General features: G+C 41.6%; 6 protein-coding genes across 20 annotated transcripts in view; 3 read left to right on the plus strand and 3 right to left on the minus strand.

Moving 5' to 3' along the window:
- The window catches only part of LOC126871530 (zinc finger protein 608-like), a 33,186-nt gene extending 17,083 nt beyond the window's left edge, over positions 1-16,103 (plus strand). For 7 of the 8 annotated variants that reach the window (XM_050630414.1, XM_050630420.1, XM_050630415.1 and 4 more), the window contains 4 exons: positions 758-4,425; positions 6,859-6,982; positions 7,039-10,167; positions 11,692-15,484. In XM_050630414.1, the coding sequence (XP_050486371.1) occupies positions 1,729-4,425; positions 6,859-6,982; positions 7,039-10,167; positions 11,692-11,762 (6,021 nt within the window). In that variant the 5' untranslated portion in view covers positions 758-1,728 and the 3' untranslated portion in view covers positions 11,763-15,484. Of the gene's footprint in view, positions 1-757; positions 4,426-6,858; positions 6,983-7,038; positions 10,168-11,691; positions 15,485-15,954 lie in introns of those variants that run through there. The other variant, XM_050630422.1, reaches the window with a different exon arrangement.
- On the plus strand, positions 16,046-20,879 carry LOC126871533 (uncharacterized). Of its 2 annotated transcripts, XM_050630430.1 has the most exons (9): positions 16,046-16,194; positions 16,288-16,356; positions 16,473-16,627; positions 16,717-16,914; positions 17,037-17,485; positions 17,583-19,767; positions 19,850-20,165; positions 20,315-20,511; positions 20,803-20,879. In XM_050630430.1, exons 1-8 carry the CDS (start codon positions 16,138-16,140, stop codon positions 20,465-20,467), a joined length of 3,582 nt encoding a protein of 1,193 aa, XP_050486387.1. In that variant the 5' UTR covers positions 16,046-16,137; the 3' UTR covers positions 20,468-20,511; positions 20,803-20,879. The 2 variants fall into 2 exon arrangements, with proteins under 2 accessions (XP_050486387.1, XP_050486388.1); XM_050630431.1 differs by lacking the exons at positions 16,046-16,194; positions 16,288-16,356 and having other exon boundaries at positions 16,474-16,611.
- Positions 20,158-21,909, minus strand: LOC126871549 (protein C1orf43 homolog). The gene is made up of 5 exons (XM_050630468.1): positions 21,606-21,909; positions 21,243-21,399; positions 20,956-21,175; positions 20,584-20,858; positions 20,158-20,498 (listed from the first exon to the last, which is right to left on the minus strand). Exons 1-4 carry the CDS (start codon positions 21,762-21,764, stop codon positions 20,666-20,668), a joined length of 729 nt encoding a protein of 242 aa, XP_050486425.1. The 5' UTR covers positions 21,765-21,909; the 3' UTR covers positions 20,158-20,498; positions 20,584-20,665.
- LOC126871544 (uncharacterized) lies at positions 21,878-23,483 on the minus strand. The gene is made up of 5 exons (XM_050630456.1): positions 23,345-23,483; positions 23,050-23,246; positions 22,576-22,971; positions 22,298-22,482; positions 21,878-22,216 (listed from the first exon to the last, which is right to left on the minus strand). Exons 2-5 carry the CDS (start codon positions 23,179-23,181, stop codon positions 21,931-21,933), a joined length of 999 nt encoding a protein of 332 aa, XP_050486413.1. The 5' UTR covers positions 23,182-23,246; positions 23,345-23,483; the 3' UTR covers positions 21,878-21,930.
- On the plus strand, positions 23,412-25,863 carry LOC126871545 (protein immune deficiency). Of its 5 annotated transcripts, none has more exons than XM_050630460.1 (6): positions 23,418-23,588; positions 23,972-24,046; positions 24,151-24,326; positions 24,503-24,993; positions 25,075-25,400; positions 25,486-25,863. In XM_050630460.1, the coding sequence occupies exons 4-6, from the start codon at positions 24,642-24,644 to the stop codon at positions 25,624-25,626; spliced, it is 819 nt and encodes a 272-aa protein (XP_050486417.1). In that variant the 5' UTR covers positions 23,418-23,588; positions 23,972-24,046; positions 24,151-24,326; positions 24,503-24,641; the 3' UTR covers positions 25,627-25,863. The 5 variants fall into 5 exon arrangements, with proteins under 5 accessions (XP_050486418.1, XP_050486417.1, XP_050486415.1 ...); XM_050630459.1 differs by having other exon boundaries at positions 23,419-23,588; positions 24,151-24,258; XM_050630461.1 differs by lacking the exon at positions 23,972-24,046 and having other exon boundaries at positions 23,412-23,588; positions 24,151-24,258; positions 25,075-25,395.
- Positions 25,850-27,870, minus strand: LOC126871547 (deoxynucleoside kinase). Of its 3 annotated transcripts, XM_050630462.1 has the most exons (5): positions 27,724-27,865; positions 27,505-27,664; positions 27,214-27,410; positions 26,882-27,131; positions 25,850-26,800 (listed from the first exon to the last, which is right to left on the minus strand). In XM_050630462.1, the coding sequence occupies exons 2-5, from the start codon at positions 27,569-27,571 to the stop codon at positions 26,544-26,546; spliced, it is 771 nt and encodes a 256-aa protein (XP_050486419.1). In that variant the 5' UTR covers positions 27,572-27,664; positions 27,724-27,865; the 3' UTR covers positions 25,850-26,543. The 3 variants fall into 3 exon arrangements, with proteins under 3 accessions (XP_050486419.1, XP_050486422.1, XP_050486421.1); XM_050630465.1 differs by lacking the exon at positions 27,505-27,664 and having other exon boundaries at positions 27,724-27,870; XM_050630464.1 differs by lacking the exon at positions 27,724-27,865 and having other exon boundaries at positions 27,538-27,673.
- Between the last annotated feature and the right edge of the window lie 81 nt (positions 27,871-27,951).

Here is a 27,951-nt window from a genome sequence, read left to right on the forward strand (position 1 = left end):
ACGTATCAGCGTCGGCTCGTCGTTGTCCTTCCGAGATTTTTCCGCTTCGCGATTACGATCCTTGTAGTTTCCGCGAACGCTGACTGATTGGCGTGGAAAAGGAGAAAGTAGAGGATGCGTAACGTGGGGAGAAGATAGGGGTTTGCAAATACCTCGGTGATTCTCATGCGGTTAATCGTCTCCAACATTGACCGAAAGAGAGAGAGAGAGAGAGAGAGAGAGAGAGAGTGAGAGGGGGAGGCAAGGGGCCGAGGATGGTGATTGGATCGGCGCCAAATGCCGCCGGTAAAATTAATCGTTCCCTGACACGAATTCCTCTCTAAGTGGGAATATCAATTTGCGGGCATGGAAGGACGATCGGAAGTACGGAACGCGCGCCGACGTCGTTGACAACGAGTCGATAAGAACCGTGGAAACGATGACGAGTAGGAAAGTTACTTTGCACGTCGCCTTCTTTCTCTTTTCCTTTCTCCAATCCATCTCCTTTCACTCATCCTATCGCGTTTCCGACGCGACGCGCGTCCATTCGTATTGTCCGCGTTTTCATGAACTTTTACCGGTGCATCGACGCGAGAAGAACGATCCGTCGAACAGCGGTCAATTGGCGATTTCCCAAACGGTTCGTTCGCGAAGGATACGTTGAAAGAGAGCGATAAATAGACGCGCAGCGGGCGAGGAAATCGTGAAAGGAACGGATATATCTACGCACCGTGGCCAGTACACGCTTCAAAGAATCGTATTTGTTTTTTTATTACAGATCGAAATTTTGGCAAACGATGGAAGTACGATCACCGTTTTAGCGGCGAGTTGGAAAGAGAAATCACGGTCGGAATTCGCTCTTCGTAAAAGGATCAAAGGAAGATTTGTGCGGAGTGTCTAATTGAGCGGGATCGATTTTATAGAAAAATACCACGCGGAAACATAAAGGAGACGAGCGATCGTTCGACGCGACATGCGAGATAAAGGGACGTAAAAACACCGATAGACGACGACGACGACAACGACGAACATCGGACACCGGGATACGATACATCAAAGAGCAGTGAAGAGCAATTCCTACCGGAACAACCCGTGTCTTTGAAACAACGGAGAAAGAGAAGAAAAATACGGAGGAGGAGGAAGAAGAAGAAGAGGAGGAGGTGGTGGTGGTGGTGGTGGTGGTGGCTGGAGAGAAGGGATCAACGATAAGGGAATACGGTGCACTGATAACGGGTCGAAGAAGGAGGGGAAGAAAAAGAGGAATCAAAGATAGAAGGTTCGGCCGAAGAAGGGGGCAAAAGGAAAGGAGGGGATAACGCAAGGAGAAAAAGAGAAGAAAGGTTGGGCCGCCTCCCACGACGAGATCGCGCGAATTGGTAAAAATCGGTAAACGAGGTATCGTAGCAGCGTCATAGAGCAAACAAAAGAAAAAAGAGGTAGAGAGGAAATTGCAGCGGTCGCGAAGCTAGGGAATCAGAGAGAAAGAGAGAGCGTGAGAAATATAAGAGAGAAAGGGAGAACGGCGAAGAGATCGGGAGGCGGATATATCGAAAGAATCGGTAATATCGGTGTGTGGAGGGCAGCCGCGAGACGATAAGTGATGTGTTCGATGAACGTGGCGCGTCTTGCGGGCGGTGGTCGGGGTAAAATTGACGCGTGTTGCGCGTGGTGCCATTGTTTGGAATCGGTGAGAACAGGCGGGCAGTTGGTGATCAGGCTGGCGGGCACCGGGGTAACGTTTCAAAGGGCATGGCGACCACGCCACTAGGCGGTCGCCTCCCTAACGTAAACCGCAAAGGACCATCTCCGTTCATCGGTGGTGGTGGTGGCAACAGCGTAAATTACGGCATCGGCAACGTCAACAATAACAACAACAACAGCGGCGGGAATAACGGCAATCACGTTATCAAAAACAGTCACCACGGTAACAACAACGGTGGCGGCAACAACAATAACAGTATCGTCAAAAATAATAACAGCCGCAACAACAATAACAACAACAACAACATCAACAACAACGGCAACCACTTTAATCATCGTAGCAACAGCCTCGATAACGGTAGCGTCAACGGCTGTGGGTGCCACGTGGACAACAGCCACGGGAAAAGCTGTTGTGCGATCGAGTGCGGGAACAACAACAACGGGCAGCACAACGGTGGCAACGGTGCTAACAGCATCGGCGGTGGCAAACACAACGGCGGACATATCGTTGGTGGCAACGTCGGAGGGGGAGGAGGAGGAGGAGGGGGAGGAGGAGGCGGAGGCGGTGGTGAACACTCGTCGAGAAAACGGGAACGCGGGCTAGCAGGAAGAGATCATCGGGAGCACCGACATCACCATCATCATCACCATCATCACCATCATCATCACCATCATTACCATCAAGGTCGAGAGAGATCGTCGTCGTCGTCGTCGTCGTCGTCATCGGGACAACAGCGCGAGTCTAAAGCAAGCACGGTGGCTGCAAACACCGATGAGCTGGATCCGGCCGCGACGAATGCGACCAATAACTTCGAATACGACGACAACGAATGGGACATCGGAATAGGAGATTTGATAATCGACCTTGATGCGGACATTGAGAAGACGAGGGACGAGAAATTGAGCTCAGGGACAGGCATGGCTTCTACGCCTGCCTCGGCAGCATCGGCATCGAATACCTCGAATCATCATCATCATCATCATCATCATCAACTGCAAAGCACAGCGAACGGTTTGAGCTCGTCAAACTTGATCGTAGCTACGACAGCAAGTCCGAACGGTTGCGGTCAATCGTCAAACTCGTCGTCGTCGTCGTCGTCGTCTTCTTCTTCGACTTCTTCCGTCTCTTCTTCTTCGTCGTTATCTTCGTCATTATCGTCGTCGTCGTCGTCGTCAACCTCTTGTTTATCCTCATCGACCGTATCGTCGTCCACCTTGTCGTCTGTGTCCTCGTCTTGCGTATTAAACTCGACCGGACGATCGAACAGTCCCGCTAACGGGAACGCAAGTATCGTGAATAGCGTCGGTAGCAACGGTACCGGGAACGCGAACGGTTGCCCGGCGATCGTCGCGGGCACCGCTTCAAAACAGAGTAACGCCTTGGTGGTAGGTAGCGTTAACGCAGCGCACGGGAATTCTGGTAATCCGGGCAAAATGGCCGTTGAACACTCGGCCACCGTCGACAAAGGACTGAAAATGAAGATCAAACGTACGAAACCGGGTACGAAGAGCAGTGAGGCGAAACACGAGATCGTCAAGTCGAATGAAATAAATGGAACGATATCGTCGCAGGATAGCGGGAACGGGGGTGCCGGTTCCCTGTCCTCGAGTGGTTCGTCGGTGTCCGATCGGTCGGGGGGCACGAGTTCCTCATCGTCGATCGGCTCGACTTCGATCGTCGCTCAGAACGTTCAAAACTCGGACTGCGCCGCAGGTGGAACCGGTGGAACCGGAACCGGTGCCGGCGGTAGTGGAGGTGTCGGTGTCGGTGGCAGTAGTGGTGGTGGTGGTGGTGGTGGTTGTAGCGGCGGTGGCGGTGCTGGTAGCGGCAACGGTACCGGTGTCGGTGGCGGTAGTGCCGGCGGCTGTGGCGTCGGTGTCGGCGGAACTGGTACCGTCGCCGGGCCCGGATCCGGCGGCGGAGGTACCGGCGGTAGTGGAGGTGTCGGTGGTGGCAGTAGTACCGGTGGTCAGTCGTCGTCGTCATCGTCATCGTCGTCGTCCTCGTCCTCGTCCTCGTCGTCTTCGTCGTCGTCGTCGTCGTCGAACAAATCGAAAACGAGTCATTCCGGAGGTTCCGCCGGTGGAACTGGAAGCGCATCTTCTTCGACCACCGGGTCAAAAAGAGGATCGAGCGGACATCGTCGGGACAAAGCACGGGACAAGCACGAGAAGCCACAAACTAATCACACAGTCAATCAACAGAGCAAATCGGAGATGAACGGAACCGCAAGACTTGGGGGTGTTGGCGGCAGTGGCAGTGGCAGTGGTGGATCCAGCGGAGGCAGCGTTGGCGGTGGTAGCAGTGGCGGCGGCGGTGGCGGCGGCGGACAGGGTCAGACATCGAACGGGCCGGGGCCGGGTCCAGGACCTGGACCAGGGTTGGGCGCCGGTGTCGTCGGGGTTGGAGCCGGTGCCGGGGCTGGCGCGGTCGCGCAATCTCAGGGACCGCCGGCAGCTGCGACCGCCCCTCAGCAAAATCAGGGACCGCCGCCGAGTTCGCGGACGGGATTTTCGGTGTCCCAGGGGCCTGGTCAACCGACCAGCTCCGCTGCGGCTCCGTGTCCACCCCCGAGTCCGGCTAGCGCGACGGCCGCTGGCCCGGCTGCCAAACCCGAACAGACCAAACTCGCCACGGTACCTGGTACCGGACCTCCGATCACTACGACGCCCGACGACGCCATGGATACCGCGGCCAGTCCTCCACCTCCGAAGAAACTGAAGACTTCCGCTACCGAACCAAAGGTAACCCCCTTCGCGACAAATTCCTTGCGAGTTCTCAACGAGCACGCAAGTGCACCCGCGTGCACTTGCGCGCTTGTTCGTCCGATCTTTTCTCCTCGTCTCTCCTCTCTCTCTCTCTCTCTCTCTCTCTCTCTCTCCTACCCCTCTCTTTTACTCTCTTATCTCGAGTTTGATTCCCTTCGCGATATCCACTTTGTCCTCCATCGACAGAAACATTGTAAACATTTTCAAACCTTCTCCAAACTTTCAGAGCGTTAGGTTTTTCTCATGTTCAGACCGATGTTGCTCGCGCTGACGGTGGGGATCAGCAAGAGCGCGACGCGCATCGCGATTTCGTATCTCGGTTCGATGATTAGGAACTGTTCGATTGGGGAACGGAAACGGCTAGGGGTACGCAAAAGGGGTGAAATCAATACTCTGCGGTCGCCATCCCCGAGAGTACGCGAACGAATATATATTTATGTATATATGTATACAAAGAGAGAGGGGGGACAAATACGAGTGACAACGAAACAACGCAATCCGTTCGTTCGAATTGCTTTTGTCGTTTTCGTTCTTCTAATCGCTTACCGATCGATCCGATTCCTTCTGTTCCGAAAAATATCTCGCGATATCGACGATCTTGTTTTCCGATTGGAAGTCGATCTGTGATCGAAAACGTTGAATAGAACTCTCCTCTCGGTTTAATCCGTGACGCTGAAACGTGCCCGAGTGGATCGGGAAAACGTAATCGTTGATTCGCGAGGAACGTGTTCTCGTTGTACGCGAAACTCGCCGTAACGTGCTGACAGATGGCGCGAAAGCCGTACGTGTGAATCAATATTACAGTATGCATCGATGTTTTGAGATGTAAGTACGTGTATGGTCGTATAGTAGAACGTCCGGTCAATCTAAACGGGTGTTGAACATTCGATCAATTGAGAGAAAGAGAGAGGGGAGCGAAAGATGTCAGAGGTAAAAAAACTCGAGCAGTGGTCCGTCCAAGATTGTTTCGCTTCGTTTCCCTTACGACCATGATTGTCGAAACTGCGCAAACCAGAACACAGTAGTAGGAAGAACAGAGATCGTATTTTCGCGTTAAACGCAAACATCACCGTAGAATGTTGTTTTCCCTCCATGAGGAAACCACGATCTTACGAAAGCGGTAACCTTTATAGCGCGAGCCAACGTTGCTAATATTTCCATACTTTGCCATTCGGTCGTCTCCATCGCGTCAAAAGTGCCGATTGTAAAGCCTGAAAATTTCCTGTAGGTCGATTAGCTGTTCCAGCGGGAAAGTACACGCGGTATGCTTCCGTGTATCGTCTCATACGGACAAGCAACGATCAGGCTGTTATGAAGCATATACCAGAGAAAACAATATACGCGTTAGTCGAGATAGAGTAGGTGGGTTAACGACCAGGCAGACGGTCAGATGAATGAACGGGCGCATAGAACGAAGAGTAGAATGATGGGTACAGAAGAGAAAAAGAGAGAGAGAGAGTGTGTGTAAGTGTCATTGGATGGTCGTAAGGTTCGTCAAATGCGAATTCCTATCGGTCGTTACTTAACCAACGATCGAAAGATTCGATAGCGTCTCTAGGTGTTCCTAATTTCTCCGTGTGGAAGATATTTGCCGTCGGTGTAGATGGCGCGCGCGCGATCGACCGTGATCGAAGGGAAGCCGATCGAGAGTAATCGATTGATCGAAGAAAGCGCAGCTCGCGTAAATTATTGTTATCGTAATGAACATTATGCGATACAGAATGCGTCGCGTGACAAGGCAGCTCGGACGAGACACGGTTATCAGCTGGAGTACATATATAAACAGACACGCGTAATACTTACGTCTCAGGAGCGGCGATTGCACGTATAGTCCAGCCGTGTATGCGGCAAACAGAGTAATTTGTGCTCGCATTTTGCGAAATCGTCCTCTGCTCTCTTCCGTTCTATTCTTTACTCCTCCCTCTCTCGTTAGTAAAAGTGAGATCGAAAAGAAGCAGAAATGACGGCCAAGGGGGAAAGGGATAACGGGATGTACGTCCGAAGAAATTTCAATAGAATCAGGTTCAACCGGTCCCCTTGTGTCTATCGTAACAACTCATGGAACGGAATTCCGCTGTCTTCTTTGTTTTCTCTGTTTCTCTTTCTTCTCTAGCTCGAAGAAAGCATCTCCTGTGCTTTTTCCCGGAACGTTTGGAAACGAACGTCCGTTCGGGTAGGAACTAGTAACACTCGCAATGACATTCCCGACGATGTCTACGATCGTTTACGATCATCGCGTTTCGAGATTCATTGGCGCGTCAAAGTAGTCGACTATTAATTAAATCGAATTATAGAACAGCGGGTGGTTAGAGCGGGGATGGGCTATAATTGTAAAACGTGTCAGCCACGAAATTTGCGTGTGACGAACGATCGATGCACCTACGAGTAAAGAAGGATGTTGCGTTGCAGGACATGTCCGATGTGTGTGTCGGTACCAGCGTGGGGACCATCACCGAACCGGAATGTCTGGGACCTTGCGAGCCTGGGACGTCGGTGACTCTCGAAGGGATAGTCTGGCACGAAACGGAAGGAGGTAAATTTTTCGCTCGTTTCAAAATTGGACGAGAATTCGACTGATTTGCGTTGCAGGTGTGCTGGTGGTGAACGTAACATGGCGGGGGAAAACGTACGTTGGTACCTTGCTAGATTGCACTCGTCATGATTGGGCACCACCGAGGTTCTGCGACTCTCCGACCAGCGATCTCGATGCAAGGACACCGAAGGGTCGAGGCAAGAGGGGGAGAGCCGCCGCGAACGCGACTCCGGGCAACGACCTGAGTAATTTCACGGAAACGAGGAGTTCGGTGCACAGTAAATTGCGAAATGGTGGTGCGAAGGGACGCCGTGGTGCGCAAGGTTCGCCAGCAGCGAGTCCGAGTCCGGCGGCCTTTGTTCCGCCTCGACCGGATCCAGCGGCCAAGAGGAAATCCCGAGGTCCCGAGGAAGAAGATAAAAATAAGAGGCGTGCTCCACCACCCACACCGCCAAGCGGTTCGCCACCGGCTAGTCCAGTGTTGCTCGAATGCCCGGAACCGAACTGTAACAAAAAGTACAAACACATAAACGGGCTCAAGTATCACCAGAGCCACGCGCATGGCTCGGCGGACGACGACGACACCAAGGAGGGTATCACCAGCATGTCCGAGAACGACGAGAGCAATATCGAGGCACCGAGTCCGGCGACGCCGGTCAAATCGCCGGCGGACAAGCCCGAGGGAACACCACTCCGACCGGCCAGTCCTCCTACGACCGGTTTACCACCGGAAACACCACCACCTCCCCCACGCGTTGCTTCTCCAAGTATAGAACCTCCGCCCACGTCCGTGCTATCCTCGGAAAGCAGTAAAAGCATCGTGAAGCCGGGTGTGCTGAGATTCGGACAGGAGGATCTGCCCGCACCGTCGTCGACGATACCCACTTCGGCGAGGCAACAGCAACAGTCCGCGCAACAACAGCAGCAGCAGTCGAACCAGCTGGGCAGTTCGAACTCGCCTCAAAGTCCGAGTCCTCGAGCTAGTCAGTCGCCGAGATCGGTACCCTCGCCGCACCCGAGCGCAAACATTCCGGCTCCGTTAAATATTCCTCAGCCGCCCCAGCCGTCCCAAATGTCACAGCATTCGCAGCAACAGAATCCCCTTTTACAGCAAAGTCAACAATCGTTGCAGCCCGGTCAGCCGGGACCACTACCTCCACCGCAGCAGCAGCAGCTTCAATCCAGTCAACAACTGCAGTCCTCTATACAACAGCAGCAGCAGCAACAGCTGCCGACCGCTCACCAGCTGTCCGTGCAGCATTCGCTATCAGCGCAATTAGGTCAGCCGACGCAAGCTCACGTGGTGCAGCAAGCTGGATTGCAACAACAACAATCGTCGCAGTCGGGCGGGTTGCAGGGTATCGCGAGTCAGCATCCGGCACTTCAAAGCTTGTCCAGCCAAGTATCGCAGCAAGCGACGGGCTTACAGGCGACCCCTCCTTCGCAGACTGGTCACCCTGGACAGGGTGTGCAACCACATTTGCAGCCCTACCAGAGCGTGTCGTTGCACGCGAAAATGCCACAATTCAAAGTTAAACCTACCGCGGCTCTGATGCCCGACCAGGATAAAAACAAAGACCCGAGGACGTCGTCGAAACCTCAGGGATACAAGAAAAAGTCGAGAAAGTCGCCGGGTGGTAGCCCTCATCCGTCACCGTTGGAAGCACCGATCGTCGACGCTGCGCGAGAAGACGTTCAAAGTCCGGCCTACTCGGACATTTCCGATGACGCGGCACCGGTGCTCGAGGCGGAGCCGGCCGACAAGTCGAAACAGAGTCAGGAGAAGGACGGAAAAGCTGCCGCCAGCGCGCATCTACCGCCTCATTTCAACATGTATCCGTACTACGGCCAACCGCCTTACCTCGTCCCGAGTGTTCCCGAGAGCAAGCCGGTCGATCAAAAACCAAGCGATCTGACTCCCAAGCAAGAGATGAAGCCGCTCAACATACCGCAGATGCCGACGCTGGCTAGCCTACAGAGTGTTGTAGCGGAGAAGGAGAAGAAGGAATTGAGTCAATCAGTGCCGCAACCACAGCAACAGCCGCACTATTACGGTGGCTATGGCGGTTACATGCCTCCCGGTTATCCGTATCAGCCACCGCAGCCAGTATCGCAGCAACAGCAACAACAGCAGCAGCAGCAACAGCAGGCGCAGGAGCAAGAGATGCACGAGCAGAAGGCAAAGATCAAGCAGGAGACACAGCAACAGCAGCAGCAGCAGCCTAGCTTGAAGGACAAGCAGCACGAGAATCATCAAATATTGAAGGAGAGTATCGAGATGAAGAGTCAAATGAGCCCGTATCACGTGTACCATGGTGGGCAGAGTCAGAGGGCGGCACCTCCACCGCCACCGTCAGCACCGATACAGGATGATCGAAGGTATTACCTGTATCCGGGCGACCAAAGGCGAAAGGAGGAGGCGAGCAAGCAGAGTCAACAGGCGAAGCCACCTCCTCCGAGTCCAAAACATCAACCGAAGCAGGAGAAGCCGCAAGACTTGGGAAAGAACGACGATTCGAAGAACAAGCAGGAGGGCGTGAAGCCAACAATGGAGACGCAAGGACCACCGCCACCGCCCACGTCGCAGTACGCCTACATTCATCCGGGTTACATGCAACCGCAACACTACAGTGCGTTGCCATTTGACCCTGGTCATCCGATGTATCGCGGGCTCAGCCCGATGCTGGTTCCCGGACCGTATTCCGGCAACCCGTATCTTCATCAACTACCGAGGTATCACGCGCCGGAGGATCTCAGTAGACCGCCCGGTGGCAAAGCCCTCGATCTGCTTCAACACCATGCCAATCAGTATTATTCGGCGCACAAGATACACGAGCTTCAGGAGCGTGCGCTCAAATCGCCTACCCCGAAAACGTCCGCGGCTTCTGCCAGTCCTTCGTCAGCAGGGCCGACGCCTTCGCGACCACCGAGCGGACCGCCTAGCTCGGTCGCCGGACCAGGTCCACCGCAATCGCAAGCCCAGCAAGCCCAAACGAAGCAGCAAAGTCAATCGGGAGGGCAACAGTCTCAGCAGCAGCAACCGCCACCGGTCGACGCTGGTACCGGAACATTGACCAAGGACAATAGATCACCCCCGCCCCAGCGGCACGTGCATACACATCATCACACGCACGTTGGCCTAGGCTATCCCCTATTGACCGGACAATATCCCGCCCCTTACGGAGGTAAGCCTCTCGTCAGACCCTGACAATAAGTCGCGGTTCGAGCCGAACCGACCACTGTCGCCGCCGCTGTCGACTACGACCAAGATCGTCGCCACAACCACGATCCCGTCCCGATCTTCGATCCTCGTTCTTCCTTCTTTAGATAACGGAACGTTGTCCTCTCCGATATGTTCGAGAGACTCGTGTCGCTACGTCCTCGCTGTTCGTAGTTCGGAGCACGAGTCTCGCGAACCGATACGCTTAGTACCTAGCTATTCGTTATGAAACACGCGTATGGGTAACTCGATCGATTCGTACGTGAATAGCACGATAATCGCGACGCGTCGTGTTGTTCACCGAAAACACGGCCGGGTACTAGACGAACGAATGTTTTTTACTGCGACTTGTGCTTGTATTAGATATACGTTAAGAGTGTTGGACTAAAGAGTTCAGTCAGGAGACGCTTGGAAGGCGCAGTTACGAATGTATAGTTCACACTGTGATAATCATTGACCGCGATCGTCGTATTGGCGCGGGCATGTGACCCGTTGCGAAAATCTATTACTGTGCGATGATCGAATATCAAACTCTTTGAATTTCGGACATAAAGCGATTTCTTTTCGCTTTTTGGAAATACTATTTTGACATTGTGACAAACGCCCGTGGACAACGAATAGAACAAGCGACCCTGTTTTAATTATTATCGCGGTTATTTCTTATTTTTCCCTTTGCGCCTTCTGCCTCTCTCTCTCTCTCTCTCTCTCTCTCTCTCTCTCTCTCTCTCTCTCTCTCTCTCTTTTTCTGCCTATTTCTTCGTATACTTCGATAAAGTTACACAAAACTTGTTACAACCTCCCCCACCCGCACACTTTTCTCGGAATTTGTATATCGCGAATATCGCGAAGACGATTAAGAGACGCGCATCAATTTCGTTAAACGTACCGATAAAGACAAACGCGCTATTCAACCCTATTATATCTTCTTTGGCTGCTCGTATGTTCCTCGTTCTTATCCTTACTCCCGCTTACGCTCTCCTGTCCCGACAAGTAGTTTCGACGTATGATGTTCTGTGTATTCCTCGGCCTCCGATATCACTTTTCCAACCTAATCTGACTTCGGTGATCGTTCGCTCGCTATACTTGGGCTGCGGAGTGATGCGAAATCACTGAAAACTTGTGGCCGAAACGAACGAAGGAACAGCAGCAGCGCGAAAGGCTATCGGAGAATTTCGTCGTCGTCGTCGGTCTCCGGTCGGAGGATCGTGGAATGCGCGTCACGAATAAGATAAAAACGCAAAATGAAAAAAATAAAGAAAAAGGAAAAGAAACGTTTTCCTTTCGGAAATCATCGTAAACCGGCGGCGAGAGTGGATTCGATTCGGCAGAGAATTTTACATGATTCTGTTCGATAAGTTACGGTTAGTTGAACGGTCGATGGTCGACGATCGGTCGATCGGTCGGTCGACGAACGACGAAAGACGTTTTTCGAGAAAGAGAAAAAATAAATTAACGAGCCTCGGTATCTATGTGTGTGTGTGTGTTGCAGCGGCGATGCTGGCGAGTCAGCAGGCCGCCGCGGTAGCCGCATCGGTGATCTCGCCATTCCCGCCCAAGTGACCCGCGGCCCCCGGTCCCGTACTAGCAGCCGGAACAACCGGACCCACCTCCGCACAAACTCACCACACGTCTCATCATCCACCGCCGGTTAGCGGCGCAACCGCCGCAGGACATCCGCACTCTGCTACCGCTGGCAGGCAACCTTAGGATCGTCCCAGCAATACCGCTAATTCGGCTCTGCTACCTCTTCTTCGTTAACGCGACCAGAGAGATACTCCATCGGAGAATCTACCAACTCTCGATCTGTTTGTCAACTCGTCAACAGCAGCAGCAGCAGCAGCAGCGCATCTGCCTGTTAAGGCCGATGTCATCGTTATCGTTCACCATTTAACACCTTCGTCGAGAACCATCTGGACTCGCGACGATCATCCGGTCATCGTGTATGGTTGCTACTGATACCGCTGACACTGATGTTGACGGTAACGCCGACGGCAATGCTGACGACACACACTGTTCACAAGCCTTCTCTTTGTCTCTGTTGTCTTTGTTGCTTCTGTGAAAGAGCGCGTCTGCCATCCGAATTGTGTCGCCGTTCCATTTCCAAGGAAAAAATCATCTGTACGTACTATGACGCGTCGACCCAACCGCGATCCATCGAGTCCATTGCTGGGTGCACCGACTAGTTTCAGAATCGATCGAATACCGAGAAACGACGGGTTTACGACTGAGATTTCAGCGTCCTATCGTACGCACCTTATGTTTTTGGGACTTTTCGTACAAGAAAAATGCCAAAAATTCAACATTGCGTGGAGAAAACGAATCGATTCGGCATAGACTCTACGCACAATTTATTCCAAATTTTAATAAAACTCTTCCTCCAAGATATCGTTGAAACGAACGCGATGAAGAAGTCCCAATTCACGTACCATTGATCTTCCAATTCAAACGAAAAACAAACATTTTCTAGATTTTTATACGAGCTTCTTACCTATTAATCTTTTCTTGGATGCTGTTAACGGCGACGGCGACGATGAAAACGACGGTGACGCAGGCATTGCGAAACAACGTATGGGAATAAGAACAGTATTCGTGCGACCAACTCATAAACGAGACTTCGGATGCTGTTTGCTCGCAAGGAACAGGTGTCGCGTAGGAAAAGAATGGCTCGAAACGGTTCGACGCAGCATTGTACCTGCTTACTGGAAATGCTTAACGAAATTCGGCGATCCCAAAATAGTGAGGAATCGTTGCCCGCGAAAGCCGACAAGTAATAAGAGGAAAAGCACGAGGAAAGTAGAGAGAGGAGAGAAAGGACACGAGGCAAGCGTGCGCCTAATGAGACTCCATTGCGTTAGACCGAGGACCGAGGACTGTCGTAGAGTCATTGGGCATCTTACGCATAGGAAAGACGATGGAAGTTACTACGGCCGTACCGCGAACCAATTGCCCGATTTTTCTCCGATGTAAGAGACTGTGTGCCTCGAACTGCGTCGATTCAGGTTCAGGCAACATTTTTATTGCACTTAGTAACGTAGAGATGCGAATGTGCGAGAGTGAAAAGCGGAAACTTTACTGCGCGTGCTTATGCGCGTTATGTGCGTCGCATATTTTCCGTAACTCGTTGTGTATAACGCGTACGTGCGAATGTTCGACTGAGAACTTTGTCTATAATGGTGAAATTGTAGATCGTTGTATTTTATTGTAAAAAGGAAAAAGATTGATGAACAACAGACTCGACATTTTTCTAGAGAAATTACGTGATTCGCGAACGACACGTTTTTTAGACGATTTGATTACCTACCTACCAAGTAGAATGTGCGTGGACGTTGGTTAATACGATATCAAATAAATACGAACGAAATACATGTCGGGTGGGAAGTATAAGCGTATAATAAATCACGATAATTCTAAATAACGATAACGTGACGATAAGTGATTGTACATTGAATTTGCTAGAATGCTATTTGTTTACTAAAAATAATGTAGTTAACGTTGCGTGAGTACAATAGACCGAGAACATGAGTGTGTGTGTGTGTGTGTGTGTGAGTGTGATATGAATATGGACACAAGAGTGAGCGTGTGGAGGAAGAGAGAAAGAGCGAGAGAAAGAGAAAGACAGAACAAGTGAGCAAAACGTATAAGACTAATTAACGGGAAAAAACTATTAGGTATGTATAGTATATATATACGCGTACATATGCACCACAGTGATACGTACACGTATAATCTCCCGGCGGCTACCTAACATTAGTGCAGTAACGATTATCATTGTACCTTTTATTACAATTATTCATTAATAATTATCGGTTCTATTACTTTATTATTATACCGTCGATTAAAAAAAAAAAAAAATAAGAACGTTGTACAGACGATTGGTAAATCTCGTTGCCAAGGATTCGAAATTAGTTTTATCGTGCCGTACGTAGTGTTGCAAATGCCAAATAAACGAAAAGAGAATAAGGCGTGTTTTTTTTTTCATTCGAACATAACAACGGCGATATTCATTTAGCGGAATACGTAAGGGAGAAAGAGATCGAGAGAGAAAGTATTGTCTGCGTGTGCGTGCGTGAATGAATGAAAGAGGAAGAGAGAAGGAGAGTGAGAACGGCGGAGAAACGCGCGGGGAATCGTCTCAGTTTTAATGAGACGCGTTCGAAGGAGAATCGGGCGGGCTTTAAAGTAAAAATGCTGGTGCTGTGCTGTGATTTTTATAAAAAATAAAAAGAAAAAAACAGAGAAGAACGATACGCGAATCATAGTAAGGAAAAGCCGAAGATCTTGACGAATTTTTATGAAAATATACAGATAGCCTAAGTACCTGGACCTGCCCTGCGCTCTCCACAAATTTAAATTCGAGTAGAGGATATTAAAGAAAAACGATTAAATGGAAAAAAGTGAAAAAAAAGAAAAGAAAAATACTAAGAGAACAAAAGAGGGATGAAAAATCAACTTGTATGAATTGTATAGGCTGTAAAGTGTATTTGCTTTTAAACGAAAATTTAATATAGATTGTTAATCGCTAATTGCGCGAAAAAAGGAGCTGTCTCCAATGGTCGAATACACTATACACGTTCGCGTATCGCAAATTCCTCGTGCAACACGTTTCTTGCGTTGTCCGTTCGAACCGTACTGACGAAAAACCCCCATTTTGCAGGCAATAAATTTACCACGTATTACGCTCAACGATTACGTTTTAAACTTTTATCCTGTTTTCGTTGAAACCGGTTCCTTCCTACGTTCGATCGGTTATCGTTTCGATCTCCCGCGTAAAGATCGGTACTGCGCCGATCGATGTCGAACTTGTTGATACTTCCTCTCAACGCAAACGAGATACAAACGTTGTAATTAATAATTGGAGACAATCTCCGACTAAGGATATATTCTAGCGAGTACTACGTATTTGCCACGATGTTGCATAATCCATTGCGAAAATCCTCAAACGAATAAATTAAATGACAACATAAGATGGACTGACATATTAACGTAACGTAATAAACAAGGACCCGTATTCTTGTCTCCATTTTTTTAGAATGATAAAAATAGTGAGTCGTTACGCTTTATATATTATACACTTCGAATATATGAATATACGAGTAACATTACGTACAGAAGCAAATACAAAAACGCAGGCATCTTGTCGTTAAATTGTAAGATATTGTGTTCAAACTCCAGAATGTAATCTGACCCCTTCCTCAGACTACTATATATTAATTATATTGTGCACTATGCTCCAACTTGTCCATACGAATAAATATATTGAAAAATCTTACTATTATACAATATCCTCGATCGGTACACTATCGTCCTTTAACGAGTTCGCGTCTTTTCAAAGTTCCCTCGTGTTATCGACTCAACCGACTTTTCGTACAATTTTCTTTCCTCCTTCTTTCGTTCTATCCTGTCAGTATTCGTATATGAATCATTGCGGTATATCTTTCTGCCAAATGGTATTTTTACAATTTTATCTATTTACGTTTACTCGTACATTGTCAAACAAAATTGTAATATAACGTTTAACATTACTTGAGGACCTCTGTGTGAACTAGCGGTAAAAGAGAATACGTTCATGGGTTTATGACACTTTAGTTTCGTATTATCGTCCTTCATGTAACACAGAAGTAATCGTTACTTTTTCCATTTCTCTCGATAAACCTATACATATACTATATTCTTCGTACAAATACGTTACTCTTATTTTCATAATTTTTACGATGAACGATGAGCAGTGTATATTAACAGTGTACCGTTACAGATCTCAATATATTTTTAACGATGCACGCACAAGGTTATGTTTTATAACCTAAATATTTCGCTTCGTACACTCACGACCCAAGTTTTATTTCATCCACGCATTACCGTAATAGAGAGTACCGGAACAGTGACTGAATTGAATGACAATTAATATATAGGACAATTATTGGAATATTACGTCTGCATGATGGATGAAATAGAATATAAATTAGAATCGACGAATCCTGTATTAATATCGCACGTGAGTTACTCCCTTTTTCATGTATCGCAATTAAACGTTTATATTTTTCACCTGGTATTCTATTCCAACTGTATTATGTATTTTTCTACACAGGCAACGTCGAAACTCTTCGAATCCATTAAGAAAAAGAAATGCGATCGACAAACGGACCATATTTCCAAGGTAAAACACGTATTCGTTCAATTACTATATGATCCAATATATCGTTTTTACTTTTGCTTTAATCAGAGAAGAAATATTAATCTAATTCTGTTTATTCCGTTAATCAATTTATACAGATACCCGAGTTTAAGTTGTTATTAACAAAACGTGATAGTACAAATGTCACACTCAGCATATCCGCCTGTCAAGCCCTAACTGCTCTGGTTGAAAATGGATTATGGGACATTAACGAGGCTTTAGCTACTTTCATCTCGAGTATCTCTTCTATAAAGTACAGAAATTCATTTAATCCATGAAAGATATTCTTTATGTATCTTTACTGTTCCTTAATATCGTTCTATAATATGTCACACGTTTTAGAAATTATATGGTTGCTACTACAACCATAAGCCATTTACTAATATTAGATTTAAAACGCGATACAGGACAAGAAAATATATATCCGTTTACATTACATACGCCACAACACCCTTTTATAACCATTTTATCTCAAGATAAACGTAGCTGGCAAACTATATTAAGTCAGATGACATTTATTCTGAATCATCAGGATGCTCGGTATGTATAAAAATGTATATACATATATTATATATACATACATCATATACATCTATAATTATGCATGCTCTTATATCTATATATGCATGTATGTATGTATGTACAATTTCTCCAAATTTCAGAATTAGAGAAAAGGGCGTGAAAATGTTACGACCGGTATTTTTGTATGTTTTATGCAATCCTTCATCAGATTCGATGGATTACTGTATGCAACAAATTTGGCAATTGTTAATTAAATCGAGACACAGTACTTATGTGCAGACAGAAGTTTTACTTTGGATGTGCACAGCGGAAATTCATTCTTGTATAAATACAAACTATAGAATCTTAGAGCTTGCAGAAAAAGCTGCATCAGAAGGAAACAGAGAATATTGTACAGCTTTGTTGCCGATGATTGTGTCCTTAGTTATACAATTACTACAGCAAGGTTCTGATCCAACACCAAATTTTCATGTTATATTGTTTATCATAGACCACTGTGATAGCTATATTGGGAATCTTGTGCTAACATTAATGGCAGAAGTAATTACTTTATGTCCAGCTATTTATTTGTATACTACTTTACAAATATGTAAGTATTTTCCGGTATTTTCCACTATTTATAAGAATTTTCGACTTTTACCAATTTTTCGAAATATGCTTGTTATGATAAATTTATCACATTATAGGTACGATGATAGCAAAGAAAATGTCTTACAATGATGTATTTTTCTACACTTTGATAGCATCTATTGTAAAATGGATTGCATATCCATCCGTATTGTGTTCTGAGGCACTGGACATGGCGAGAGATTTAGCCAGCGAGATGTTTACAAGAACGAAATTAACGTGCAACAATGAAACGATATTCTCAAATAAACTTTTTACAGTGTTTACTCATTCCGACCCATACATTCAATTCTACACGGAGCTAGTGCATTGCTTGAGTATCTGGAACCAAAATGATATTCTATCATGGTTGAACAACATATCATGCGTACCAACTTACTTAAAAGACAAATGTAAACTATTGATATCTGGTCTCCTTCTACAGTCAAACGAGCCACAAATAGTTCAACTGTGTTGTAATATACTCGTTGATGTTAGCAGAGAAAGGACAAATTTTGGATCGCACGTGCTCTCATTGGTATTGCATAAATTAACCAAATGTAAAAGCAGTATAGAATCAAAATGTTTGTTACTGGTAATGCCTGAGCTTATGATTACGAAAGAAAATGTCCCAATCGTTAATCATACCTTGAACCAGTTGTTAAACGGTGACAAGCAACTGAAATATTTTATAATCGAATTATATTTGAAAGCATTGAAAAAAGAACCGAGATGTTACAGATTTCTTTTTGCTGCAATTATCAAAGTAATGGAAAGCGATCTTTCCTGGTATTCGGATGCAACTTGTGCAAGAGCTATGAAACATATTTGTGAAAATTATCCTGAACATGGGGAAAAATTGGTACCATTGATATTGCAGATATTAAATCGTTCGACGGGTATGAACGGCGGAACCGCAAGTGCGCTCGCGCTTGGATGTATTTCTGCTCTTTACAAAGCATCCGTAATAGACATTTATTCGACATGGAGAGTGCTATCTCCAAAAATGGAAAAAGAGAAGCGGTCTGTTGTTTTAGAAAGCTTGTGCGAACTACTTGCTGATGTTGCATTCTATGCACCTTCTTCTCAATACCTCGAAGAACACGACCATCAATTGATCGACGATATCGTATCGAAGTTGTGGAAATACACGACATGTAGTGATGTAAAGGTAATCAAAGCTGCGCTTAAAGCTCTAGCTTCGTACCGTCTCGAACAATTATCCTTGAAAACATTACCAGTAGAATTTAGATATAATCTCGTACTACCAGCTACGTATGCGAAAATTCCAACCGACACGGTAAAAAAGCCAGAGGACGTGCTTCCGTATATACCTGGTGTTTGTTGGATCCAAATGCTTCAAAATATAAATAAAATGACCTTGTCAGCAGCCGGGAACCTTCTAATTTCCTTCGTGATAGAAGAAGTAAATAGTTTCCGATCCGGCATGTACGACTGGCCTCAAGGGGAGCCGCAAAATTTTAAATATTTACGAGACAAAAGCGTAATCAGAGCGGTCGGTGAATATTTGAGGAAAACTAATAAGTTTGATTCGAATAATCATTGTATCGTTACGGAATGCCTACGAATATTCGCTCATAAATATCCGAAACCATTACCCAATGTAAATTGGAGTTTTTTGAAGGATACTTTTCACCTATCAGCCGAAGCAAAGCAATATACTCTTTCTATCGCGTGTCATCATGCGACGGTATCTTCATCTGCTAAATCTTTTATAGAAGATTATCTATTGACGTATAAATCTGTAAACGATGCAGAAGATTTCGTTTGGAAAGACAATGAACACCCGATATTGTATTCAAATCTCGAGTACTTGTGTCAAGCTGTACAACCAAATATCATTAAACGGTTCTTAGAAACTACTTTAGAATGTGCAATTAAAAAAATGAACGAAAATTCGATACAATCGTTTCATTGCATCATGTATTCATATGCTCAGGCATTAAGAAATCCAGAAATATGCCATGCTAACTCTACACTGCTTTCTACCATACTGGAAGAACTTTTGGACAAAATAGATTTAACGTGCGACCGTTTCTACCCTTATTTCACGGCAGCTTTGGAATTACCAATGGAGCATTTAGAGAGAACTACATCTCCTAAAGTGTGGTGGGAAACAATGGCCAGTAAATTAAAGAATGCGATCGCAATTAGAGCCGAATTGTCTTTAAAAAAGTCTAATTCCGAAGCCCCCTTAAAGTGGTTGAACGAGATCATCGGTGAAACTTTTGCTTCTACGTCAAGGTAACATTCTTGGTCATTATTGTAATTTTACTGATACATCAAACATGTGAATAAACATGCGTCTTAATATTTTTTATTAAAGTGTGCAAACATATTTTCTCGAAATTATACAAAAAGTACAAGCCAATATGCAATTCGAAAGATCCAGTTCAAATTGGATTCTGGAACTTATGACACAGGTTCAAGGATTTTTAATGGACTCATCACAAAATCATAATGACAAAATACAATTCTATTGTACTGTTTTATTTACCTCTGTGATAAGCTTGTCTGGCATAGACTCCATGTTAATGAAACGAGATCTAGTGATTAAATCGCAAAATGTCAGAATAAAATTATTTCCTCAAGCTCTAACACTTCTTTCCGATAGAGAGAATTGGAAACATGCAATTCCACAGGTACGCACGATTACTTTTATTTCTATACAAAACCATCCAACTAGCGTCCGAATGATAATTTAACAATTTAATATTTTTTTTCTTCATTAGAAGTTATATAGTTATTCTAGAATTAACAGTCTATTAAAGATATTATATACCTCTTTCAGATGATGGAATGGTTAAATTATATGAGAACAAATCATATTTCTAATACATATAAATACACGTTTCATCGGGCATTAATTTCTTTAAGACATAATTCATATTATAAAAATGTATGGAGTAAATATTTATCGATTAAGACGGACATCGATATTTAACCGCAAGTTGGAACAAAAAACGTATCCGTTACTGCAAATTTAAGGTATGAAATTAAAAGGAGCAACATATTTGTGAAATACCATTAAAACAAAAGTTGAAAATGTATTTCACTTACTTGCAATCCCATATGATGTAGAGACTGACAATTCTGAACAAACATATCGTCACATGTGTTGTATGTGACGACTTTCATAATGCTAAACAGATGTTTCGCTATTATCCAACATCATCACGGTTAATGTATTCGGACGTGATCCAGTCAATGTTTGATCTTCCAGTAGTTTCATCTTGGGTTCTAATATATTCCGTTTCGTTTCAATGTTTTTTTTTATAGGTGTGCGACTTGGACTAGATTTCCTACTGCTTGGATATGATTTTAATAAACGAGCCCTAAGGGAACATTTAAGGACACCATCTCATTATATTATAGTACAACTTACTACAAACTTTAAATTTACACTCCATAATTTAAAAGAATCATACTTACGCGTCCATTAATTTAAGGAATAAACGGGTATATACTTGATATTCCTCATCACCAAATTCAGTTGGATCGTGTCGTGCATGTTCATATAAGTCGCAGAACTGATGAATTAATCGTTGTCCACTTCCATTTAATGGCGTTGCCAATATGGCAAGTAAATATGCCCGTAAATTTTCAGATGGATGTCTTTTTAAGCAATTATCATATTTAGTAATTTCAGCTTCTACAAAAAAGATTGAAAATTAGTTTGAACGTAAAGAGTCTGTTTACCATAATAAATATAATTATACCCAAGGTCTTAACATCATCTACAGCTTTTAATCTGTAGTAATGAGGTGAAACCTGTCCTCGAGGAGTTAAAATAAATCTTGGATCGCTAATAAGTTGCGGCTCGTATTGAATTCTTGGTATTACTTCTATTCGTCTTTCAATCTCCTTTTTCAGCGACTAAAAGATTGAAAATGTACTGTATTTTGATATGTATATATGTATATGTGCATATAGACACATGTATTCAAAATAGTAAATAATTGTATAGCATAATTAAAATGTTTTGTTTTTAACAAAAAAACAAGCATTAATTTTCAATGTAAATGTAATAGATGTACATATTTGTAGATGTAAATAAACTTAACCTCTACAATTTCTCGTACCTTTCGTGCATCGTGCCCGATGGGGATATGAGGACCACGGCGTGATCGTAATGCAAATCTCATAATTTGTCGTTTTGCAAATATAAACAGTAATAATATTGTTAGTACTCCAGCCGCAATAAAAATAACGATTGTCACACCGGAAAGTTCTTCCGTCATGTTTTTCCCATTCGTACTTGTATAAAAGTGTTAACTCTTATGCGCACGCGTTTTATATTTTGATTTTACATCTCCTATACCTCTAATTTTTTGATTGGGGAACAAATATATAGTTATAGAAAAAATAAAATTTATTATAATTTGTGGTTTGTAGTATTTACATAAGTTACATAGATTTTAGTACATTTTGAATAGGTTTTTTAAACAATGTTTGATTAATATTTGCTATTTCCCATAATGATTGTTTTTGTTCATCTGAAAATTTAATATTTGACTTTATAAATGATAATACAAGCTTCCCGAAATTTTTATCCTTGGCAAAGTCAATCGCTTTCTCAAATAATAACTGTATAAGTTTGTCATTTGTGGTAATATCTGTCTTAGTATCAATCAAAGTACGTAGGAAAGAAAGATGCCATGAATTGAGTTCTTTCACATATGATAAATATTCTCTGTAAAAATGATACCGCTCAATTGCTAACACTTTAGTTTCTTTTGAAGTTTAATTGATTAATAATAAGATTAGTACCTACGTAATAAGAACGATACGTCTTTGAGGTTCAAAAGTATTTACTATAGCATCAATAATTGTTGTGTCTGTTAAATCAAAGTTTAAAAGTGGAATAAAAATGAACTTCTGAATATCATCTGGAAATTTCTGAGTGCTCTCTATCAAAGCAGATAAAAGTAATCTGGAAGGTTCTTTCAAAGCAATAATCTGCAATAATATTCAAACATTATTAGCCATGTTTGTGTAAAAATTTATACAAGCAGTCTAATTCTTTATAGATTAATATCATTCAAACTTCACCTTTGGTAATAATAAATGGGTATAAAAAGTTTCTGTGTATTTAACTCGTTGTTCCGAAGTCATATTATTCAAGGAACAACATAGATTATATGTACCCAGCATAGTTAGTTTTTTTTCTAAATCACAGACTATTTCTTGAAATTCTGCATCTGTTAAATTCTCTAATTGATTTAAATCCAATTTTCCATTAGGGCATTCCAATTCTTCAAAAAGATATTCTGTGATATCAAGTTTTGGTACACACTCCTGTCTAATATTTTTATCGCAGAGCTTATCAAGTTGTGTAAAATAAAACTGAGTAGATGAAAATTGATCGGACGTGTTGGATAAAATATCATTACAATCATTATTGCTTTCGTTTAAAGTTTCTTCTACATCTATATCTGTTACTCCTTTCTAAGTGAGATAATGCAAACTTCAATATTATTTTCCTTAAATATAATTTTGTTTCCTAATACAACTATTAATACTAACCTTCCTAGTTATTATTTGCCAAAAAGGATCAGCTTGAATTATATCTTGTTTTAATTTTTCTTTAATTACTATTAACTTTTCCGTGGTATATTGGGATAATACATAATTTTTTAAAATATTTTCCGGATTCATATTTTTAATAATAAGTCAATTTACAAAGAGATACTTTTATTGTATTGTATTTATTGTATTATGTACTAAAGAAAATATAAGAAAATTTTACTTAAATAAAATAAATTATAATTGGAGAAAAAGAAAAATTTGATTGCGAGTGAAAATATATTAAATCTCGTACATAATAAAATTATACATTTACGTCATATCCTAACAATACGTTTGTGTCAAGTAGTGTCAAGTAAACCATACCACCTGTTGAGTAGCTTCATGACAGTCAAGAGGTTACCAACGAAATAACAGTGTGCGCGCTAATACATTTTATTTAGAAGTGATATTATCATGTATACAAATGAACGCATATAACTTTTTGTGAAATAAAGAAAGGATATTCAGGTTGAAAAACGCACAGGAATCGAGATACTGTAAGTCTTGCAGGACTAAATTAATTTAAATATTTTAAACAAGGAAATTTATCTGAAATGTAGATCCTATACGCATGTAAATATTTTGTTTCAAAATATTTTACATCATTCAATTGTATTGCAATTAGCAAAAAGAGAATGCTGCTTTCAATATGAAACATGATTTTTTAAAACTTTCGCACTTTTATTGCTTTTGGATATTGATAAGTAATGGACATTATTTGAAATGTTACACTTTTATTACGGACAATGTGTTTCTGAAATGACTCATACTGCATTTATATCAAGTTTCATGAGAATGAAATAGCATAAATTAAGCAATTAAAACAATGTTACAAACAATGAGAGGAAATCTTTGTCTATTTCAAATTCGGTTATTCCAGTGTGTTGATAACTATTACTCGCGATAACACCATTGCGACGAACTTTCACTTCTGGAAAACCCAGATTATCTTAAGGTCATTAAGAATTTATATTCATATTTATATTTATATTCATATCATTAATATTTCTAATTAATGTTTTTTGTTTGTAACTATTTTTATAAATTTTGGTGTCCTAGATATCGTCGGTTCAGAACATAATGCATGAATAATAAGGAAATAAAAATTTTATTAAAAATAACGATTTTTCTGGGAAGATTTCCTTAACTCAATATCCAAAAGGAAAGGTAAGGATACGAATGAAGAATATGCAAAGAAAATATTGTTAAATATCTGATATTTTAATTAAAATAAGGTAAATAATTCCTTTCCTGAGGTAAATAAATCCTAAAGAATTGAAATATATGCAATTATAAAAGTTGTATAATTATGTAATAAAGAAATTAACAAATGGATATATGTAATTTGTTACGTCCTTGTTTTTCTTTTTTCGAGTTGGCTTTATATTTATAAAATATATTTATTTCGTAGATTACTTTATCAGAAAATGTAGTATTTATCAATCATGATGGTAGTGAAAATATAAAATTTATATTATGATACTTCTATCATAAAAAAAAAAGATAGTGAAGAGGTACTTCTTTTGAAAGGCATTTGAATTTCGAGGAAAATGCCAATACTTTCAAATTTATCTCATCGTTTTCATATGTTAACAACCGATGCGAAACCTGATCCACCACGAATACCGATCGAAGGATATACTCACAATTTAGAACCAAATACAGTAAACGGTGATGAAACGAAGACGACCAAATTCGAATCTGTTCCAATTACTACAGAATCGCAATTGAAATTAAAGAACGTAACGTCCCCCGAAAAAGACGACGCAGTACCTATTACGAGCGCCAAGTCTTCTACCGAAAAACAAGATCTGAATGATACGAAAGGTTCCCAAGATGATGCAAAAGAACGTAGAAAACCGAATATTAAAACGAAAACAAAATCGAAACAACGCAAACACTGTAAGTATTATTTACTCTTTAAACTTGAAAAAAATCAAATTTGTTAAATTTGTATTAAAGCGATCATGTTTTACTTTACAGCACAAGGAACACATGTAGTGAATTACAATATAATTAATTCAAACGGTGTAAAAATTGGCTCTAAAACTAGTTACATTTGTAATATTAATCAATATGCTAAGAATAATTCTGATGCATCAGAAGAAACATGGACAAAAAATACTCGACAAATGCCAGCAGAAGTAGAACGTTTACGTACTTGTACTGACGAAATTAATTTAGATGATATATTTATAATTAAAACTTATATTGGACATGGTTGGAAAGACGTTGCTAGAAAATTGTTATATTCGGACGGTCAAATTGAACAATTCGAAGAAAATTACAAATTTAGGGGCATAAGTGAAGTAAATTTGATTCCAATATACTATTTCTCGTTTATATTCTTATCTGTATCACTGCAAGTTTTTGTACTAATGACCATATTTCTAGGTAATTTATCAAATATTTCTGGATTGGAAACAAGCTAATACAAAAAATGCAGATATTGGTAATTTGATAAACATCTTATGGATTTGTAAAGAATACGATTGTGCAATACGATTAGCTTCTGCTCGCAGCGAGTCGACATAACGCTTTTTAACTTTATCTTTGTAACAATAAATCTTTGAACAATTTATCTTTTAATCGGATATATTCCACAAGTAATTATCATATTTATTAGTCAGAAACGAAAATTATTTTTAATTGTATCCAACTTATATTAATTATAATAACTAGAGTAAAAAGTTAACTGCTGTTTCTATCTGTAATGTATATTGTATTAAAGAGTCGTTTTAATAAATAAATTCTATAATAAATATAATATAATATTTATTGTAATACAATCCTATAATATAATCTTCTGATCTTACAATAACATTAATCTTAATTATGCATGTAGTTATCGTCGAACAAGATACAATTAATGCAGATATCAATATAAAGCAGCATAAGTGGGCGTTCCACGGGCAAGGAAAACTGAGGGCAAAGTCGCGGATAGTACCGTGAGTCGCGACAGACATGGTTATGTAGATATATATTTTTCAGGTACAAATATCTTATTCTTAGGATATCCATTTGCCCACGAAAATGTGGCTTATCATCCACCGATTGCTGCTTTGCTTAAGATAACTGCAGTTTTGTATTAGCAACTATGTATAACCTTTCACTGCTTAGTGTTCAGAAATCCATCTTTTTCTTAAATGCAATTATTTACTATATATATATATATATATATATATATTAAATGTACAATTATGTCATATTATGCAATCATTATAAAACGATTGACATAATAAAACCACTTTCCCTTTCTCTCTCACTTTTTGTACATACAGGTATACTTAAAATGATTATATTATATTTCTAGTATATGTACAAATAGAAAGTATGTGCGATTAATGTACAATTAATATATATAAGCAATTCAAATAAGTAATATAAATAAAAAACAAAAAATATTTTCAAGTAATACATACATACATTTGTAACATATTTGTCTTTCTTTCCTAATTCTTCTTTTCCCCTTTTTTACCAAAAATTAAGTCTTTGCAATTTTCAAATTGTGTGACCATTTCTGGTAAACTTTTATTTCCATCTATTATTAGAACTGGTGCTGGTACGCTAAATAGTGTCTGATGATAGAGCCACTCATCATGAATATTATGAACTTGCTGTAAATATTCTAATGATACACAATTTTCTTCTTTCCTCGCTCTTGTTTTCATTCTCTGATATACAACATCCGGCGATGTCCTCAAATAAACTGCATTAATATAAAGATAATAACTAATATTATTATCAATGAGAAACATATAATTTATATTATGCATTTATGATAACATACTTATTAAATCCGTTACTATATTAACATTCTGTATATACCAGTCATGCCAATCTTCTAAGACCATTATTTCCACCTCTTGTAATAGTTTAGAACGTTTCATAATTTCTATAAAGCACCTGGAGCTAAATACTGATCTTTCCATAATTTTATAAGGCATTGCAGATTCGTAAGTATGAAGTTGCAGCATTGTTAATTGTACATAGGATTGGAATAAGAAACTATAGCGCCTAGGATTTGTGTACATTAATTCCTAAATATTTTAAGCGAATATTTATCAATGTTGCATATATTTTTACATGAATAGCAATAAATCTATATTCAAATAATCTTACCAATAAATTTGTTCCAGCAACATTTCGCCAAAGTTCTACTGGTTCTTGTAAAACGGTTGTATTGGTAAATTGTTTAAAATGACTTAAGAATGTTGTCTTACCACTTCCTATATTGCCCTCTATGCATACTGTAAATGGTCTCTTGTACAATTTGCAAGCAGAAGTAGTCATTTTTATTAGTAGAAACACAGATTTGCCTTAAGAAAATACAAAAATACGTTATCTTGCAGTAATGATCTTGTAGTAATGAATTGTTCTATTTTTATATGAAATATATCAAATACTAATTACTAAAAATATCGTATTTATATTTAATATGATTACACGCTACTGCTATGCCGCAGTTACAGTGAAACATTATTTGATAAAATTCCCGCGCAAATTTTCTGTTCAGCTCCCTTACTGGTAAGTTCTTTTAAAGAGGGAGTACACGTAGATAGAAATAGTAGCTCTATAATTTGTCATTCTTCAAATTGTCTTTGGTTGTCTTTTATTAAATTTAATACTTACCTAATGAAGTCATGATTGAGTAATTTTTTTAAACAATTTACGTTATTATATTATAGAAGAATAAAGGTTTTATTTATATTTTTAATCCTCGAGCATTTTATGTTTTCATTTACCGTATAACCATTGTGTAGTTGTATGAAAGATTGGTATATCGATAATTCAAACTTTACTATTACGTGCACTATAATGGATTAAATGCTATATTGCGCAAGTTAAAATATTATTTCA

Source organism: Bombus huntii, chromosome 12 (assembly GCF_024542735.1).
Source record: "Bombus huntii isolate Logan2020A chromosome 12, iyBomHunt1.1, whole genome shotgun sequence".
Lineage (NCBI taxonomy): Eukaryota > Metazoa > Arthropoda > Insecta > Hymenoptera > Apidae > Bombus > Bombus huntii.

What these genes read in the sequence shown, in the direction of transcription:
- LOC126871533 (XM_050630430.1), top strand. Translation starts at nt 16,138, where the DNA reads ATGATGGATGAAATAGAATATAAATTAGAATCGACGAATCCTGTATTA. An exon ending in ATCCTGTATTAATATCGCAC is followed by an intron (nt 16,195 to 16,287) that starts GTGAGTTACTCC and finishes TTTTCTACACAG; the next exon opens with GCAACGTCGAAACTCTTCGA. An exon ending in ACTTTTGCTTCTACGTCAAG is followed by an intron (nt 19,768 to 19,849) that starts GTAACATTCTTG and finishes TTTTTATTAAAG; the next exon opens with TGTGCAAACATATTTTCTCG.
- LOC126871549 (XM_050630468.1), bottom strand. Translation starts at nt 21,764, where the DNA reads ATGACGGAAGAACTTTCCGGTGTGACAATCGTTATTTTTATTGCGGCT. An exon ending in TCGGGCACGATGCACGAAAG is followed by an intron (nt 21,400 to 21,605) that starts GTACGAGAAATT and finishes TCAATCTTTTAG; the next exon opens with TCGCTGAAAAAGGAGATTGA. An exon ending in TTCCTTAAATTAATGGACGC is followed by an intron (nt 20,859 to 20,955) that starts GTAAGTATGATT and finishes ATGTTCCCTTAG; the next exon opens with GGCTCGTTTATTAAAATCAT.
- LOC126871544 (XM_050630456.1), bottom strand. Translation starts at nt 23,181, where the DNA reads ATGAATCCGGAAAATATTTTAAAAAATTATGTATTATCCCAATATACC. An exon ending in GGCAAATAATAACTAGGAAG is followed by an intron (nt 22,972 to 23,049) that starts GTTAGTATTAAT and finishes TATCTCACTTAG; the next exon opens with AAAGGAGTAACAGATATAGA. An exon ending in AGACGTATCGTTCTTATTAC is followed by an intron (nt 22,217 to 22,297) that starts GTAGGTACTAAT and finishes TCATTTTTACAG; the next exon opens with AGAATATTTATCATATGTGA.
- LOC126871545 (XM_050630460.1), top strand. Translation starts at nt 24,642, where the DNA reads ATGCCAATACTTTCAAATTTATCTCATCGTTTTCATATGTTAACAACC. An exon ending in ATCGAAACAACGCAAACACT is followed by an intron (nt 24,994 to 25,074) that starts GTAAGTATTATT and finishes TTTACTTTACAG; the next exon opens with CACAAGGAACACATGTAGTG. An exon ending in AATTTAGGGGCATAAGTGAA is followed by an intron (nt 25,401 to 25,485) that starts GTAAATTTGATT and finishes CCATATTTCTAG; the next exon opens with GTAATTTATCAAATATTTCT.
- LOC126871547 (XM_050630462.1), bottom strand. Translation starts at nt 27,571, where the DNA reads ATGTTTCACTGTAACTGCGGCATAGCAGTAGCGTGTAATCATATTAAA. An exon ending in TTGCTGGAACAAATTTATTG is followed by an intron (nt 27,132 to 27,213) that starts GTAAGATTATTT and finishes TAAAATATTTAG; the next exon opens with GAATTAATGTACACAAATCC. An exon ending in TATAGTAACGGATTTAATAA is followed by an intron (nt 26,801 to 26,881) that starts GTATGTTATCAT and finishes ATATTAATGCAG; the next exon opens with TTTATTTGAGGACATCGCCG.